Raw genomic sequence first — 19,757 nt, forward strand, 5'->3', positions numbered from 1 at the left:
AAATTTTATAAAAAAAAATTTTCTAAATTATTTTATATTTAAAATTTATTGTAAACAGCATATACTCATATAAAAAATAATTTAATTATTTTTAATAATAAAAAAATTAAGTAAAAAGAACGTAATTTTTCATTATATTCACCGGTGTAATCAATAAACATGATATATTTATATGAAAATAGTAATTTAATAGTTCTTATTAATAAAAAAAACAAGCCAATGAATAATAATTTCTCGTTACATCACGTGTGTAATCGATTTATTTATTATGAAGTTTTATATTTAAACTTTATCTGTACCAAATCTTTTCGGATTTAACGGCGTCTATAAATCACAAATAAAAATTAATTTTGAGATCTTTACATTTGAAACATTTGTGATCTTTGACCTTAATTTTTTTTTACATAATATAAAAAACAAAGATATTTAATACATTTAAAAAATTAAAAATCACACACAATTAGTTAAGAGACTTTAAAAAAAAGAGAGAAATTTTTTACTTTAACTTAATAAAGTTATACATTAATTATGATAATAAATTAATGATTAAATTTGTAATATTAAAGAATAAAATTATTGTTTTTTATTCATTCGAGGATAGTGAAATTTCATTTTAAAGTCTTGTATATTTTCAATGTTACCGTCTTTATATTACTCCGAGATTCATCAAATAATGATAACATTGAAGAAACGAAGACGAAAGCTTTTTATCTCCTCGCATCAAAACCAAATCAAAATCCCTAATAATTACCATTAGGGAAAGCATTGCTGAAAGAGAAACGTCAAACGAACCTGACCATCCTTCACACTGTTGATCGGAGAGTATGGGGGAAAACATTACACCAAAGACCAACAAAAGGGATCTGCGAAGTCAAAAACTGACACGACTCTGACTCACACCGCATAACCAAAATTCCGAAAAATTAATTTAACTCATACAATTATTCTTTCTGTCTCATGTTAAATGCACCTAGTACTAATGTATATATTTTTAAAATAATTAGTTTTATTAATTATTATAATAAAATAAATTAGGTTTTTTAAATATTTCTATTAAAAATACTGAAATTATTACGACAGTTAAGTGATAATTAATTTTAAATTTTTAATAGTTAATTAGTTTAAAATATTCTTAATAAATAAAGATATTATTTAGAAATAATTATATTTTTTGATATTTTAAAAGGTGCTCAAATAACATTTAATATGAAATAGACGGAGCATAATTTAAACTTGACAAATATTTACGAATATCTCAAAAGTATTATTTGAAAATTAAAAATAGAGTTTAGTTATAGTGTGTTGTTAGTGTAAAAAGTCTATTTTCTTAAATGATAAAAATATATCATAAATATAATTTTTTAATTAATTATTACAAAAGTTTAATAATGTAATTTTTTTTACAATATCAATACATTATAATTAATCCTAAAAAACATTATTAATATATTTTATTGTAATTTCAATATACTTTTAACATGCTTTATAGTAAAAAAAATATTTATTAATTTTTAACCAAATTTTCATACGTTGAATGTTTAAGAGATTATTATGTTATATTCTAAAAGATGCTGCCAAATAATTGACGTTACAAAAATTGAATACTTAAAATAATTTTTTAAAAAAAAATTAAGAGAACGATTTTAAATTTTGTGTCTATATTTTAAAAGAATAGTTGAAAATTCTGGGCTCTTAGCCTCCTTTAATACTTGTATGAAAAAACTCTTGTAAAAGAGAAATAATACATTTTGGAATGTTTTCATACAAGTATTGATATGATTAAGAAAATAAATTAGTATCATATTATAAATACACTGATACTTGAATCCAATATAATTTTCTAACCTTCTTTCAAGTAAGAATAATTAACGTTATTAACGTCACTTTCAAAATAAATTCTATTTATTTTCAATATCCACTTAAACTGTAGTTGTTCACTTTGCTATCGGTTGTTTGACTACATGTTCGAATGTGCTTTTGATTATCTTTATTTTAGGTTTTCTTAACGTGCATTTAGGTTTAAATAATCACAAATTCGAATTTACTCTTAACACTATTAATTAGAAATTTTATATTAATTTATATTTGTATATTTTTTAATGTATTTTTCACCCCCAAACAAAGTATATTTTTTAACGTGTTTGAAAACATCGTTGAAAATAACTAAAAGAGTGGCTTTCACTTTTTTGGGGCTGAGATTGGTGACATTATTGTCATTAAGCGGCGAAACAGGGTGGTCCGAATTAGGCATACGCTATACCTGGGTGCAAGTAGCAACTTAGGTCAACTTCTGCTACGTTGACCTTCCCTACTTGTGCAACTTTGATCTTTGAACTTTTTTTTTTTTACATGTTGACAAATAAAAACTTTTTTCTATAAAAAAATAAAATTTTAAGAGTATATGTTTTTTATGGTTAATGACAGAAAATACCAATGATACCTAATATGAACTTAATATATGTAATTATTTTTATTGTATTTTTAAATAAAAAATTCAATTTAAGAATACTAACCGTTACGGAAATAGGCATTATAAAATACCAAAAAAAAGAAAAAGTTTCTCTTTGTGAAGACTTTTCACGTGGTTTTTATTTATCGATAGTTTTTCTTTAATATACTAAAAATGTCTTAATCATAAAAGATCAAAGTAAAACTGTTCAAAATTTGTAACGTAGATTTGGAAGGAATTAATGTTTCAATTTAATGAATATGTAAATACAAATATTATTAGGTTGTGAAATAAACTTTAGGTAAAGTGAAATAATGAGCTAGATATAGATATAATCATTGACTGTTGATGTAGAATAATGAATCTTCTTTATTTGTCCACTATGACTTATGATCATATGTTTATTCACATATTATATGTTTGTATTTGTAAATGTTAAATTAATCCACTGGCCTTCTTTTTTCAAAATAGATGCAACATAAAAGCTTTTGAAAAAGCCACATATCCTAATTGTATGCTGGGTTTTGACTTGAAGTGTCCTTGAGAATTAAGTTTTCAAAGAACAAAATAGAAGATAGCATATTTTAAATTTTTAATTAATATTATTTATTTTATAAGTTTTTTAAATAAAAATAACATGATAAATTAATATGAATTTTTTAAATCTAACTTCCGAACATATCGTTAAGAACAATCCAAAAGAATTTTCTTTTTCTATAACTTCTCACAACAAAATGTTGGGCTTTGATTATCAACTCTTCCAAATACAAAATGAAATAACTCAATCACACACTTGGACACGAAAAAGAAAGTACATAGGAGAATAGATACGTCTAATTTGGTAAAGTTGAGGGCCCCATCTTATCTTAACCCAAAGAAAGAAGATAAATGTCTCCAGCATTTTTTATAACACATTCTTTTAAATATATAGTTTTTGTTAATCATAATAAAATATTAAAAATTATAAAATTATATGAATTTTATTTGACAAAATATATTCATAATGTTATGCTTAGGAGTAAATTTGAACTGATTATAATGTATTAAAAAATATAATGGCAACACATACAAAAGAAGTTGGACAAGGTGGATCCGTAGCACGACTGGAAGAAGAAATACAAACAAAAGTGCCTTTTGCTTCGCAGACGGGGCGAAACATAACATAGCCTCTGGTAACCCCACCTTTCTTTCTTAATCTCGTCTTTCCAATTTAAATCCAACGAAATATAAGAATCAGATGCAGATATTCCCTCGCTCGTGTGCGACCACTGTTACTGTAACCACTGATCCTGAGGTATGATATTATCATCCCCTACAGGCTCAATGATACTTGTGCTATCCTCAGTCATAAATAGACCACAAAGGATGTCATGATAATAAGATTAACAAATAAGGAACGCTACTATATGTGTGCGTGTGTCGGTCTGTGACTACACTACTAAAATTCAATACCTTTATTGATTCAAGAGTTTAAGTTGAGTGAACATATTTCGAAATTAGAAAGAGAAAATAATTTTAAATTTTTTCTCCAAAACTTAACATTTCTTTTCAATTCAATCAAATAAATAAGTGCATTAAAACAAATTCTAAACTCAAATGGTGCATCAAAATAAAATGTTTTGAGTCCGGTTCATTCAAGTACCAATAGATATAATTAAGTCATTCGGTGCGTTTGTTTTCTAACTTAAAATAACACGTTTCATGTAAATTATATGAATTTTCATTTAAATTTAGGTAAAGTAAAAAATTAATTAAAAATTTGAATATAATGTAAATAATTTAGGTGAAAATTTAAAAGTATAAATTAAAGGAAAACATTTATAATTGTAAAAAATATGCATAGTTAATTTGAAAAAGAAAAGAAAATTTAAACACTTAAAACAAAAATGCGTTATTTTAACTTTCCATGATTCATATAATTTCATAAGAAGGATATGCGATGTTATATCATTACTTAAATTAATTGTTTTCTCTTGTTTTTTTAATGGGTGATGATAAATTTTCAAAAAATAGTAATAGCTCCTATACTTGTTAGATATTCAAAAATAAATTTAAGAATCCAATATTATAAATATACTAGTCAAAATTGTTAATTATGTAAACATAAAAATAGATTAAAGATTATTTTTTAATGGATAAATTATATTCACTACATGAAATTTAAGAAATTTTTATATGATATTTTTTTAACATTAATTTAATCTCTCTTGATTTTTATAACTGCATAAAAAATCAGAATGATTTATATAAGCATAAAATATAAATATAGTATGATACTTGTTGTTAGTACTTTTAAGTAATAGCATTTATGATATTGCATCTAACCTTTGTATTTAATGTAATAAAGAAATATTAGGATGTTACGTTATTTCAAGAGCGATTTATACAAGATAAAAAAAAAGATGATGAAATAAAAATTGATAAACCTTTAAAAAAATATTGACTATAATTTGTTCTTCATTAAAACTGAAGCATAAAAATGGATACTGTGGCGTGGTATCGGTAGAAATCCAACCCATTTGCATTCCAAAAATAAAGGCTTGGTAGAGGGTGTAAAGAAGAGGCGAGAGGGGACAGTGAAGGAAGTTTGAGGGATTTCCTTGTGAGATACGAAACACGATCACGCCAAAACTTATAAACCGCACCCCCATCCCATCCTCTCACTCACAAGCAAAGGCCAAATGCAAACCAACCCAATCATTCCCTTCCCTTCTATTCTCTTCCATTTCCACACTCAATAATCAACCTATCTACTTAGCTACCCATTCTGATTCAACGTCACACTCACAAGCTCTCAAACCCAGGATCAGATCCCTTCCTCAACCACCTTACTTATCCCGCGATATGCTCTGCATCTCCCACTCCCACTCCCACTCCCACCGATCTCCTCCACCGCCACATTAACGATCATTTCATCTCTTCACCCTCCCAAACTGGACATGCTCGATTCCGTCCTCCTCGCCCTTTTCTTGCCCTGCCTCGGCATGAGCGCAGTTTTCATCGTCTACATGTGCCTTCTCTGGTACGCCACCACTCACCACACCCAACCCACGTTACCGGCTAAGCCCGTCTCCGAAAAGGGCCTCTCCCCTTCCGAGCTCGATAAGTTGCCCAAAATTACCGGAAAAGAGCTTGTCTTGGGAACCGAATGCGCCGTTTGCCTGGAGGAGATCGGGATCGAGCAACCCGCACGAGTGGTTCCCGGTTGCAACCACGGCTTCCATTTGGAATGCGCTGATGCCTGGCTCTCCAAGCACCCTCTCTGCCCCGTTTGTAGAACCAAACTCGACCCTCTCCTTTTCACTCCCTCTCAAAATCCATGCTGAACACTCAACCCAACCAAACTCTTCACTGTTGTACAGTTACTTATGTCTCGTGTGCCGCCTATAGTATTTCTTTTGCCTGTTGTGGATGCTCACATTGTTCGATCAGTGTTCAATGAAGCAGGGGAGCAGAGCCGTGCCTTTTTCTTTTATATTTTGCTGGTTCGAGTTTAATATTTTGTTTTCATTTGTTGCTGTTTGTTGATTAGGAGTTTAGTGACCGACGTGTTTGTTTTCGGAAGCATTCCAGAATTTCCCTTTTTTTTTAATTTCTAAAAAGTGATTTTTCACTTTTTATTGGATGAGAGTGTGTGTGAAAGGTAACGGGGATGTGGAGGCAAAATAACTGAAAAGAAGAGCGGGCGATTCACGCTATCACGTAGATCCACGGACCGCGATACGTTTTTCCTGGTTCGTTGAAGAAAGTGGAGATGGATGGATGGATGGGTGGATGGGATCGTGAATTGAACGGTTCATGTGTTTTTCATTCCCTTGACTCATCTTTTCATTATTTCCTACACTCAGATGGAGAAAAAAGAGTTACCCAGAAAGAGAAAGTGGTTTTGGATTCCTCACAACAACTAGATGCCAGCTGCTAAGTGATTTTTTTCTCGTTTTAATCTAACCCTTTTTTATAAAAAGAAGAAGAAGAGGAAGAAAGAGAAAGTGTGTTTTAGTTTAAAATTTTAACGGAATACGAAAATAGAAGCCTAAAAATTAGGGAATGGCCGTGGGCTAAAAATATCTGTGAATGGAAACGAGTAATGAATTACTACTACTACTACTCATAATTAATGAGAGAGGTGTGGGGTAATTGGGGGGTTGGGGTTGGTATGGCATTGTGATGGTTGATTGAGGCAAGTTCATTCATTGCATAGTGTGGTGGCGCCACGTCACGGGTTGAACAGTTCCTAACGAAATAATCCAATGAACGGGTCCCCAACGTGCATCGGTGGCATCTGGTGGTTCATGGACTTGGCAAATGTATAGTCATACATGGGGAAGAGATGAACCCCACGGATGTGTAATTGGTCCAACGTAGCATCAGAGATGGTGATAGATCGCACCTCAGCTCAAATTTTAGGGGAATTAACCGTATAAGAGAGCAAATAACTGCTGACATTCCATAACACAAAGTTACCCTGCTTGTCAGCCTTGAATTAATTTTTCCAGTCAAAAGTACCATTCAATTAACCCACTTTCCAGCTGGAAATACTTCTCATGCAAATTGCAATGGTTCTTCACATGGCCCCTTCTCACAACCTAGCCGTTTTAGTCAAGGAAAGTGAGTAAAACGAGATAACCTTTATAGAAGATAAAAAGAGATCATTTTGATCTCCTACTCTGTCACTAGCAATTATCATTTTTCAAACATGATTTAATCTCGTACACTGTCGCTATATAGAATTTGTAGTTTTTATGCATTGATTTAACATTTTCTTTTATATTTTAACTGAATTGAAAAACCAGTGCATAATTACGGGCACCCCTTAAAAAAAATTATCCCTACCACATTAGCATAGCTATATTATTATACTGCCTTGGAACTTACGGTTATGGAATACAGGAGTTATGAGCCCTGTGAATATATTTTGTCAAATAATGATTGACTATTATATACCGATATTAACTATATTAATCAATTTACTCAAAATCAAAGAATTATTGGTCTGAATGATGATATTTTATTGTTAGTGACTATTAAGGAAATTGTTATCCCATGACTTAAACTCTTGTTATGAAATTTTAGCAGATATTCAATTTAATGAGCAGTGAAACATGCTCTGGTTAATATAGCACTACGATGGATTTATACACTCAAGACTAAACTTGATAAAGTTTCACAAATGCTCAAGACAAAAAAAAAAGTTAAAAACAATTTTAAATAGTAATTGATTGTGCTTCATGTTTTAATACTAACAAAATAAAAAACTCAAGTGACATATTTAATTTTTTTGGGAATTAAAAGATGTTTTGGGAACATTAATATACATAAATTAATTTAAACATTACCTTGAGTAATCCTTCTTAGCACGAAAACTTTTGTAAGAAACTTGAAGAAAGACAATTACGACAACCTGTGTAAGCTTTGTTTGTATTGCAAAGCCAACGTGATTCTCATATGTTTTCATATTAAAGCGCAATTTTGACTGTACTATATTTAAAAGCAAATTTTCTTTTTGATTTCACCTAATTCCGTTTCCCATTACAAGTAAACAACTACAAAATTGTCTCCTAGTTTTTCTCTCCCATATATGGTTTGGCATCAACCAGATGGGTGAATAAATTTCTTCACTTTTCATGAAGATAAATTGGTTCTAAATAGGAAAAATTTGTTTGCCTTATCACAGTATTAAAATAATAATAACGATAAACGGATATCATTTTGTAAATATTTCATTCATATGCATGATAATGAAGACCGCTTTCTCGAGAGATTTTATTTTGTCTTCAATAAACTCCTTTCATGTGTATTTGGACAAGTGGAAAGATAAATAGAACAACACTATTTTTTGCTGCTCAGAATTGCTCATAACTTCATAAAAACCATACCCCGAATGACATGACACGGAAAATAAATGAATATTAAATGTTTATGACATTCTCATCTCAACCGAGTGTTCCTTTTTCTTCATCGAAAGAACTACGATGACACCTTAAAAAAATAGTGAATTATGTTTTTCAGAGGAAAAAATGTGTTTATTTGGATCAAGTGTATAATTATAAATATTAATTAAAATTAAAATTATTTTTATGATGAAATATGTGTTTATGTATATAAAACATTTTCTAAAATTTAAAAATCTATTTAAATAGTTTATAACATTTTAATTTTTAAATTAAACTACTCAATAGGTTTATTCAAGTATCCATGAAGAATTGAGGGGTTGGCGTAAATTTAGTGAGAGGTTGAATAGTTTTGATACGACACTTTTTTTTTTCAATTTAGGCTTCATTTTTTCTTTTAAGTTTTTTATTCGTTTTTATATGATAAATAATGGGTTTTATTAATATAATAGAATGATCTCTACATGTATTTTTATTCATACCGTTACCTATCCTTTTAATTTAGTGACATGCATTTGTATTTATCAAATTAAACTAATATTTTTTAGTTAGTTTTTTTAATTATTTTTTATTTTTATTAATTTTTCTTATCAATATCGAATATCTATAAATAAGTTTTTGACTTTTTAAAATATAAAAGTTTGAAATGTCTATGTTTTTTTATTATTAAAAATGTTTTTTACAATTGAAATTTAGATATGTTAAATCTATATTTCTATAGTTTAGTTATATTCAAAATACTTACGCAACCGTAGTTAATATGTCATTTATAACATATAAGTATTGTAGTTTTTGAACGAGTTTTACGATCATTTCCTGCTTTTGGAAGGAGACATGTTTAAACATTACCTTACTTTTATATTAGCTTTTATTATTTTCTTAACTTGAGTTTTCTTTCTCGCACACGGTGTTGCTTAATTTTCAATTTTAGACATGTTTCTATTTCATTTTTTAAATATCTGCTCAATAACACACATTAAAAAAATGTTAAAAATAATATTTTAATTAAAAAGTGTAACACTTAATGTTATTAATATATTAAATTTTATAATATTTTATTATTTTTAATGAAAACTTACTGTATATAAAGTTTAGTGTGTCGATCATTAAAAGAATGATATTTTCTTTAATTTGTATTCATTAACATAAACGTGTTCGCTTGTCGTATTAACTAATTACATTTATAATTAAAAATTGCAAAACACTATGTCTCTTATATAAAATAACCATATCTTCTACAAATAAACTCTAGCATCAGTACAAGATTTTTTAGTTTAATTATAAATGTTTTTCAGAAGAAGTTTCTTGAATTATATAAGATTATTATAAATGACAAAACTCTGTCTTTAAATATTTAATTCAATTACATACTTAAAATTCTTGAACTGGAGATTATTACCATCAGTACAAGTTAATTGATTTTTAACGAGTTAATACAAATTAATTAACAATGAAATGCTTCTCGAGCATAGTTTTATAATATTTTGTTAACGTGTAAAGCGTTAAGAAGCAGGGATTTTAACGCTGACGTTTCTTCAGTTGATTTGTGAAATAATGGAACGGAAGCGATACTTCAAACATACGTCATATACATACGATGCTACTGATCTGCACCTTTTGCCAGAGGCAGCATATAGAATGCTCAAACCCCACGTCAAAAAACATAATTCATGCGATGAATCATATAATAAAAAGATAATAGTTATGATATATTGAGAAGGATTCTCAACAAATCCACTAATCAGTGACCCCTACCCCACAATAGAATGAGATAATTAGTTTCTTTAATGTGCTACTAAAAGAATTAGTAGTTAATTTATACGGATAAAGATGATGAGTTCATGACATCCAGCTATGCACACAAAAGCAAATAAATAGAAAGTGACAAAGAGCTGAATTCAACTCAATATGTTGGGTGTTTGCTTTTCCTTCCGTTTGTCTTTTTTCAGTTAATGTGTTTTATTTAATATTATAAAATTATTATATTATTTTATGCAGAATTGTAAGAAAGTAGTAAAGATATTAACTTTCTTTCATTATTGTTTAGAAAAAGTTTAAAATATAAAATAAAATATTTGATATTTTCATAATCATTATCGAAAATATTTTAACCTAAACTAAATTAATCAAACAGTGTAATATACAAAAATCGGTGATTTATTGACAAAAAAACATATATCACAAAAATTAATTACATAAAAACATATTGTGTTATAATTCATTTTTATTTAAAAGTAAATAAATATTGGTTTAAAATTATAATTTATACAAAATAAAATATTTTATAATGGCGAATATATTTGTAGAAGTTCCAATATCCTATTTTAATATTGTAAGAGATAACTAATTAAAGTTATTTTTTGTTATAATGAAAACATGGGAATTTCCATTTCCAACTATTCAAGTGCTTCATCCCTTAACCATCATCACTAACACACTTTCAATAAGTTAAAAATATATAGCTAGCTTAGTAAGTTACGTAACTATCTCTGGCAACTTGAGAACAGAGACATTCTCTGATTAATATGTACTACTTTTTTATTTTACAAAAATGCGATGCTACTTGTTTCCCATCAAAATCTATGCTGTTCGCACTCAACATTCGTTTTAAATTATTGACTAATATTAATTTTTATTATATTGTAATAATATAAAATGATATATGTATAAGAAATAAAACTCAGCAGTCAATAGTTGACGCTCGTTACATTGTAGGAGTTCACTCTGACGAGTAATTAACAATCATCTAAAAAGTTAAAATTATTTTATGGTGTCAAACTATAGAAATTTAAAATTTGTAGCTTTTAAATTTTCTAAAAATATATATCTCAATGATAAATAAATATTTTTGCTAATGCCTGATGCTAGGAATTTTTTTATTGATTAAATAAAATAAAAATATCATTTATTGAGTATTTCGTAAAAAAAAAATAGTAATTCAATTAAATACGAAAGCTCATAAGGGATACATAAAATATATATATAAAAAATTGTAGTTATGTAAGAAGGGAAATATACACAGAAGTTATTTTACTTATAAGAATAAAAACACAAACTTAAATAAATTTATTTATGAGTAAATGAATGGTTTTTTTTTTCCTTTCAACTCGCAAGATATAAACATTATGTGATTTTTTTAATTTTATTAACAAATTTTTTGAAAGTAAAAAATTAATATAAAACTACCTTTATCTGATATCATACACATGAATTTAAATACCTCTTTTTTTTTTTTTAATAGGAAAGTAAATTTCTTTAAAGTTTCAAATTTACGAGAACTCAGTCTTGTTTTGTTTACGTAACTATTTTTTCAAAGGGGTTTACGTAACTACTATTTGGCCTAAATTAACTAATAACTATGGGTTATAAAAGCAACAAGTTCCAGATGCCTACAAACTAGAGATTACCTAGTTATAAAAGTTAGAGAGTTTCATAATCAATTCAAAAGTTGTTAATAGTTTAATTAAAGAATTATGAAATGGTTTGGTGGTAAGAGATGAGAAAATCTGGCGAAAGATGAGTGGGTTTATGGGTGAGATTCCTTATTTATGGGCCCATCCAACTTTTATCTTGTTTGCAGTCAATCCATTCAAGGAGTGAATGGATCCAAATCCAAGTTGTGTTTTGATGTGATTACGTTTTATATGTCCCTCACTTTTCAAGAATGAAAAATAGAAAAGAAATAAAGAAAAATCCTTTTTGGCACTCTTGTCCCACATGTTTAAGAAATTATGGTACTTTTTTTTTAAACAAATGAAATAAAGCTACTTCAAATATTACTATAAAGATTTATTCACTTGCAAAAGGAATTAGTTTTATATTATGATGACAAGAAACAAGAACCTTTGTACCGATGTAAGTAATTGTAGTTAAAGTATTGTTAGTTGTGTATCAAGTGATACTTATGTAATTTGTATAAAGAATTATGCTGAATTGGTATTTGATGAATTAAATAGAGAGAGATGAGTAAAACTCCTTGTCAATAGGAGTGGTAGAAAATGGTAAAAAAGAAATAATTACTCAATTAACTTTTGAGCGTCACGAGTGTTTTTAGAAGACACACCCACCAATTAAGACTTTAGATGGTGTCCGGGTTGGTAATTTTCTTTCGAATCTTTGGCTATCTGTGTCAACTCATGTTGGCATTGATGAGTAAAGCTAAGCTATTCGTGTGTGTCAAAACACTTCCACACACATATCCCATTATACAATTTTTATTATCTAATTATAACTAATTTTATCGATATATATATATATATATATATATATATATAATCCTTTTTTTAAAAGATAAAACATTTGATATGTATGATTATTTTGTTTTTTTAAGTTTAATTTTTTTAAATGAAAATAAAAAGTCTACTAAAAGAAAGATAACAAGGAAATATAGAAATTTTGAAAATTTGCTCCTGAAAAGACACGATGGACAACAGAATTTCTCTAGAAAAAAGGATATTAATGATTCTTTTTCACGTCTAAAGTCTTTTTTTAATGAAAGAAAATATCTTATTCAACTAGAATCATTCACACTAGAGCTGATAATATGAGTTAAAGTCTACAACTCATTCTATATAATTTTTTAACTTATTTTTTTAGAGGTGGGTTAACCAATATTTTTTAGAATAATTAATAACTACTAAACTTTCTTTTAGTAAAAGATATATATTTATTTATATTTTTATTAAATTATTTTATTTAAAATTACTTAAAAATTATATTTTAAATATAAAAATATATTTTTTCAAAATTTAAAAATATTATTTATTAAATTATAATAAAAATTTACCATACAAAATTTCAAATACAATTGAAGAAGATTATAAAATATTCTATTATGCTATTAATTTACCTTATATATTTTTTAATTTTAATTAAATTTACCACGGTGTGTTAATGAATTATTATTTTAATTAAGAATTATAAATAAAATAATTTAACTATATAATAATTAAATAATAAAATAAGTAATTAAGGTAATAGTAATTAATTTAAATAAAATAAAAGGACAAAAATTAAATTTTAATATTAGTTTTGTTAAATCCAATCAATTTTAATTATTTTGTTATTTTTATGAGTTTTAATAATTATAGATTCATTTTAATTTAAGTTTATATATGATAAGGTTATTGCATTATAAATATAAATATTTATAACCATAAATTTTAGTAAATGATGATTGGCAAACTAGAATTTTTAAATTTAAATTTCTCATCTAAATTTATTTTATTTATTTTTATATCTTTTATCTTAGCACTTATTTTATTTTTAGTTATAAATTTAAATAATATTTATTGTGTAAATAATAATAAACTAAAAAATTATCATCTTTTCATACTTTTATTTAAAACATTTTAATATTTTATCTAGTTATTAATTTTAATATTTAATTATTCAATAACAACAATAATAATAGTAATAATAATTATATTATTATTATTATTATTATTATTATTATTATTATATTTTTATCTTTTATCTTTATAAATAGTAATATCGATAATGATAAGATAAATATAACTAACTTTGATGATTCAAATTTTTATAATAATTTTCATTTAATTCACTTTCTGTAATTTAGTAATTTATTTTATTCATTTGTTTATTAATATTATTATCTTTAATGACTATTTTATTTTTATATAAAATTAATATAATTTTAATTTATATTTATATTTATTTATTTTATAAAATATATAGTTAATAAATAAATAAACAATGATTTATAATGTTAACTAATAACTTTTTTAGCTAACATATATTAAAAATGAGTTTTGTTAACCTCAACATTGATAAGTAGTTAATAATAGTAAAATTTTATTAAAAAGAGAGCCGTCCAATAGGAGCTTATGGCCTAGTCTATTTTAAAGCTTAACTTGACTTAACCTATTTAATTAATAAACTTAATTTAGACTTTTAAAAATTCTAATTAATTAAATAAGTCAAACTTAAACGTAAAAAAAAGTCTATTAAGCGTATCAGGATAGCCTATTTAAAATTTATTATAATATATTAAATAATTTTATATAAGAATTATAATAAAATAATAATTAAATCAAGTAAATTTTAAAATAATAAACCTTAGATTAAAAATTATAATCCATTTTGTTATATTTTAATTTGTTGCATTTGCTAATTTTAGGTCTAAAACTTATTTAGTTATATTGTGTTTGTTAATTTAATGTGTAAAACTTTATACTACTAGATTTGCTTAATGATTTATAAATTATTATTCATTTTATTTTATTTTTTGTATGTGTAGTGATTTACTTATTTAAATTAAATATATGGTTTGAAAGTGATAAATAGAAATATATAATTTTATTATACATGTTCAAAGTGTTGAATAATTTTTTTTAATAGTTTATTTAGATATAAGTCTTATAACTTTTTTAAAAATATACTGATAAGTTTGTCGCAACCGAGCGATCGCACCGGTACGGCAAAAAATGTTTTCAAAAATATCAGAGTAGTCGTCACCAAAGTTTATTTTAAGAAAACCTTAGAAAAACTTTAAAATAATATGATTTTTGAAACAAAAAATGAGTTTGAGAGTCATTTACATGTAGGAAAGATATTAGCACCTTACAACGTCCGTTTAACAAACGGTTACCTTAAATTAATTATGTAAATTCATTTTAATTTTAAAAAATATTTATTTAATCCCTAAACATTGATTATTTGCATTTTTATTTTAAAATAAGATAAATTATTTATTAAAATGTTAATGGATCCCTTAAAAATTTATTTTAAAAATTATTTTGACTTGACGGGTATGGTTCCGCTCCTACGTATCCCAAAGTGTAATAGAAAACTCTTATAATTCTTGGACAATCGAAAATAATGTAAATCACACATCGATGATGTATAATAAAATAAAGAAATAAATTTAATTTATCAAAAATAATAACTTAATTTTATTTAGTGAGATGAATAATATTTAAAAAGAGAAACAAAAATATATTTAAATTAATTGGTAAAGATGATTATTTAATTAAGAGATATTAAAAAATATCGAATAAGCTTGTATTGCATGAGATCAAAGGTAACGTTAGTATACAAAGATTTCAACGATTTAAAACGTATAAAGATAAAGACGCTACACAACAACATTATAAATCGTTGCACTCAAATGATTATTTAAATTAATTCAATAAATTAATTAATAATTTCATAATTAAAAGAAAAATACATAAACGATCTATATTTGATTAAAATTATTTATTTAATTTATTAAAGTTAATACATATTAGATTTTTATTGTATAAGACTTAGGTAATGTAGGTATATATAGGCCTTACCAATTTATAACACATAAGGATAGATAAACTATACGTTTGTGTTATAAATTGTTGCATTAATTAAATAAAATAATTTTTATTTAATTAATAAATTATATTTAAATATAAGACAAAAATAAGAAATAAAAATAAGAAATAAAAATGTTTAAGAGAGTACGATAATAACAAAAAATATTGTACTTTACCCTTCATAAATCATATACTATTACGCTATATTAGTGTTAATTAAGTAATTGCATATGTGTCAAAGAAATACAATATATCTTCTCCAAAAAAAAAAAAGTAACATTATTTTTTTACTAAAAAAAAAAACGACACATAATACACAAAAGCTACAGTAAAAAAATATAAAATTTATATCAACACATTATACACAAAAAGTGTAGTAAAATGTATAAAATTTATATTGGATGGACATATATGCAAACTAACAGCTTACAAAAAAAATAAATAAATAAAATATAAATAATTTTATGAGAAATAAGTATCTAAAATATTTATTAAATAAGTTTAAATTAATGAATTAATCCTTTATTAATTAAAAAAAAGGTCTCATAAAAAATCTGCATTTATTTAAGCCTTAAAAGAATCATCCTAACATAGAAACCAAATTATTCAAGAAGTGATCCATTAAAAAACAAAAACAACGAAAAAAAGAAAATAAAAAAATGAAAACACTTCAGCCATGTCATATTTTCAGAAGGGTACACATTCATTGATCCAAAACAATTTGCATACGCTATTCATTGTGTAAAACCTATGTCCATCAAAATATCTAATATTTAAAAGTTGGTCAGGGATAATGATTCTGCGTTCTAAATAAAGATTTCCTGTATATTACTTACATGCAGAATAACTCTAAATCATAACATCTAACATCGTAAAAACTCATTTAAGCTAGTAAATATGTACGAGTTTCAAATTGCTGAGGTTTCGTAGATATAAAGGAAAACCAAAAATTTAAATGAAATATGAAATAACAGGAAAGAAGAAAGAAGCAACTAGCAATAACTATTAGGTTGTGACACAGTAGAATGCAAAGGAAATAGAGTTGCCTCCTTTTTGCCAAAACCACCCTTCAATTTTTTTTCAACCCCTCTTCTCTGTTGGTTCCCCTTATATCCGTGAGAGTCTCCCTTTTTTTTTATAATAATAATTTTTTATTTACAATGCTAGAAACAAAACCTATATCAGACACGTTTCCCCTTTTATGTATAAAGAAATGGTCTTTGGTGCTGCCTTTCAATTATGTAATGTTTAATTTTCCCATTGGAAGTCAAATTTGTTTTATTCCAAATTTGTGAAGACCAAACTTTTTATTTCAAAAAAATAATTTGTCTTCATTCCTTCTTTTTTTTTTTTTAAAAAAAAATTAGACTTTTTCTTTTACAAAATAAAACTATAAATATATAAAAACTTTTAGACCAAAATGAAGTAAAAATAAAAAATAAAAAAATAAAAAATAAAAAAAATGAGTATTCATAGTTGTCCCTCTTTACTCAATTCTTATCACATAATATGTATAAACAAGCTTTCATATTAGAGTGATAAGGATGGAGTAAAGATGTGAATATAATATGAGAGGCTAGCAGATGAGCCATGATTTATAATGGTTTGTGTCAAACAAATATTAACAAAAATTTTGAGGCAACATTGAGCTTTGATTAAAACAAGTTTTGTCAGGCAGATATTCGGTTTAAGTTGAAAATAAAAGTTGTCAGTGAAGTACTATACTTTGTTAGAAGAGTAAAGATATTAGTTAGATTCTAGAATTTAAAAGAAGAGTGAATGAGGCCAGTCAGTTTTCATACTTTTAAGAATAAAACAAAAATGTGTCAGGCAAGCTTAAACTTAAATAGAAAGATAAAAGATGAATGGTGTCAGTCAGGCTCTAGATTCTGATAGAAAAGTAAAATGTCTTAGTTAGGTTCTAAATTTTGATAAAAAAGTAAAAGGTGTTAGTCAGGTTCTGGGCTTTGAAAGAAAAGTGAAATGTGTCAGTCAGGTATTGGGCTTTGACATAAAAATGGAATGTGCTAGGTAGGTTCTGGACTATGAGAGAAAAGTAAAATGTGTCGGGCAAGTTCTGGGCTTTGACAGAAAAGCGAAGAGGTGCTAGTCAAGTGTTGGACTTTGACAGAAAAATAAAATGGCGCCAGTCAAGGCTGGGCTTTAACAAAAAAGTAAAATGTGCCAGGTAGGTTTTGGTCTTTGATAGAAAGGTTAAATGTGTCAGGCAGATTCTGGGCTTTGATAAAAAGTGAAAATGTGTCAGTCAGGTACTGGGCTTTGAAAAAAACGTAAAGAGGCTTGAACAAGAAAGGTAAAAAGAAAGAAAAATAAAAATAAAAATAAAAGGTCAATCATGTTCTAGATTACAAAAAAAAAAAAAAAGGACAGTCGGACTCTGAACTTTAACAGTAAAAGTAAGACAGAAAAATAAAGAGATTTTTCAGCTTTTGAATTTTGATGAAAGGTAAAGAACTCAGTTAGATCATAGTCTTGGACTGAACATAAAGGTTGTAAGGCAGATAATGAATTTAAATTAAACTTCAAAAGGTGACAATAGATAAAAGCAAATGCATGCTAATGTAATGATGCGATTGCATAAACTGGATGAATGTTAACACTTGGAATGAAATTATTGAATGATGAAGTCAAATGCTATGATGAGACTTATTAAATCAAAACAAACTCTCTATCCTTTCTTCTTTTTTTTTTTTTTGGGGGGGGAGGGAATAGTAATCTTTCAACCTTATTGGAACATACACCTTAAGGTTAATGAATGAGTATGCTCTTCGGTCAACATCAATTCTTTCATGAGATCTGAACTGGGTGAGACATGAATCAAATTGGATTGCCATTTATTTTTGAATTGTCATAAGGAGACAACTTCTTCTGTCACGCTAAACTTATCAGGAGATTCATCGAACTTACTGTGTGGATTTTTAAAGCTTATTATTGTAATCATATTTTCTTATTACCTTTTTAATAGTTTGCATGTTTCTTTTTAGTATATAATTATTGAAATGACAATAAAAATGTTGGTTAATGCTGTTGAAGAAGTTGAGTAAACAAAGTGGTGTATATAAGCTGAATGGAAAGTGACAAAAGTCAGAGATAAATATTTTTTGAAAAACAAGATGACTGTAATAAAGAAATGGTGAATTTACAAAGAGGACTTACAACATATCAGAAAAACAAATACATTAAACAAAAGATCAGAATAACTACAAGAATAATGAAGCATTATGCCAATTAATTGACGTCTTTCAGATGAACAATGTTAATCTCTCATGTAAATTGATTAACCATTAGTAAAAACTACCAAATAAAATTACCCCAGTGTGATATTTTGAATTCATCTTTTGTTTGATTCAACTTCAGCCTCTCAAAATTGCCCCAATTTAGTATTTCAGTCCATTATATTTTGCAACTTGAACCACTTTCTTGCAACTGAAGTTAGTGCACCTTCTGAACTGCCCTTTTAGGTTTTCAGTTCAGTGTAGTATTTATTTGACCTTAATTTTTGCCTGAGCCACTTTTTCGAGTTTTCAACTCACCAGATCACTCTAACCTTTGCCTAGGTCGCCCTTTCGGGTTTTCAACCTAACGAGCTATTTTCTTTTTTCTTTTTTTTCTTTTTTTTAAATTATTTTTTAAGCATAATATTTTTTGACAGCATCAGAATTGATGAGATTTGGAAGATATTGTCTATCCATGTTTGTGAGGATTAAAACTCCTCTGAAGAAAGCCTTTTTTTACCACACAGAGTCCTTCATAATTTGGAGACCACTTGCCACGATAATCTTTATGCGTTGGCAAAATTTTTTTAAGCATCATATCTCCCTCATTGAATTCTTTTGGACGAACCTTTTTGTCAAAAGCCTTCTTCATTCTTCTTTGGTATAGTTGACCATGACATAATGCATTCAATCATTTCCCTTCAATGAGATTCAATTGATCAAAACGTGATTGAACCCATTTTACTTCCTCCAATTTGGTCTCCATGATTACCTTTAAAGAGGGAATTTCAACCTCAATAGGAAGTATTGCTTGCATTCCATATACCAAAGAGTATGAAGTTGCCCCAGTTGAAGTACGAACCGAAGTTCGATA

The 19,757-nt window shown here is 26.6% G+C and overlaps 1 protein-coding gene across 1 annotated transcript; it reads left to right on the top strand.

Annotated features, from left to right (window-relative positions):
- The first annotated feature begins 5,388 nt into the window (after positions 1-5,388).
- On the top strand, positions 5,389-5,775 carry LOC113848382 (E3 ubiquitin-protein ligase ATL23-like). Its single transcript, XM_027477868.1, has one exon. It carries the CDS (start codon positions 5,389-5,391, stop codon positions 5,773-5,775), a length of 387 nt encoding a protein of 128 aa, XP_027333669.1.
- The last annotated feature ends 13,982 nt before the right edge of the window (positions 5,776-19,757 follow it).

Source organism: Abrus precatorius, unplaced genomic scaffold (genome assembly GCF_003935025.1).
Source record: "Abrus precatorius isolate BTA unplaced genomic scaffold, Abrus_2018 Scaffold8, whole genome shotgun sequence".
Lineage (NCBI taxonomy): Eukaryota > Viridiplantae > Streptophyta > Magnoliopsida > Fabales > Fabaceae > Abrus > Abrus precatorius.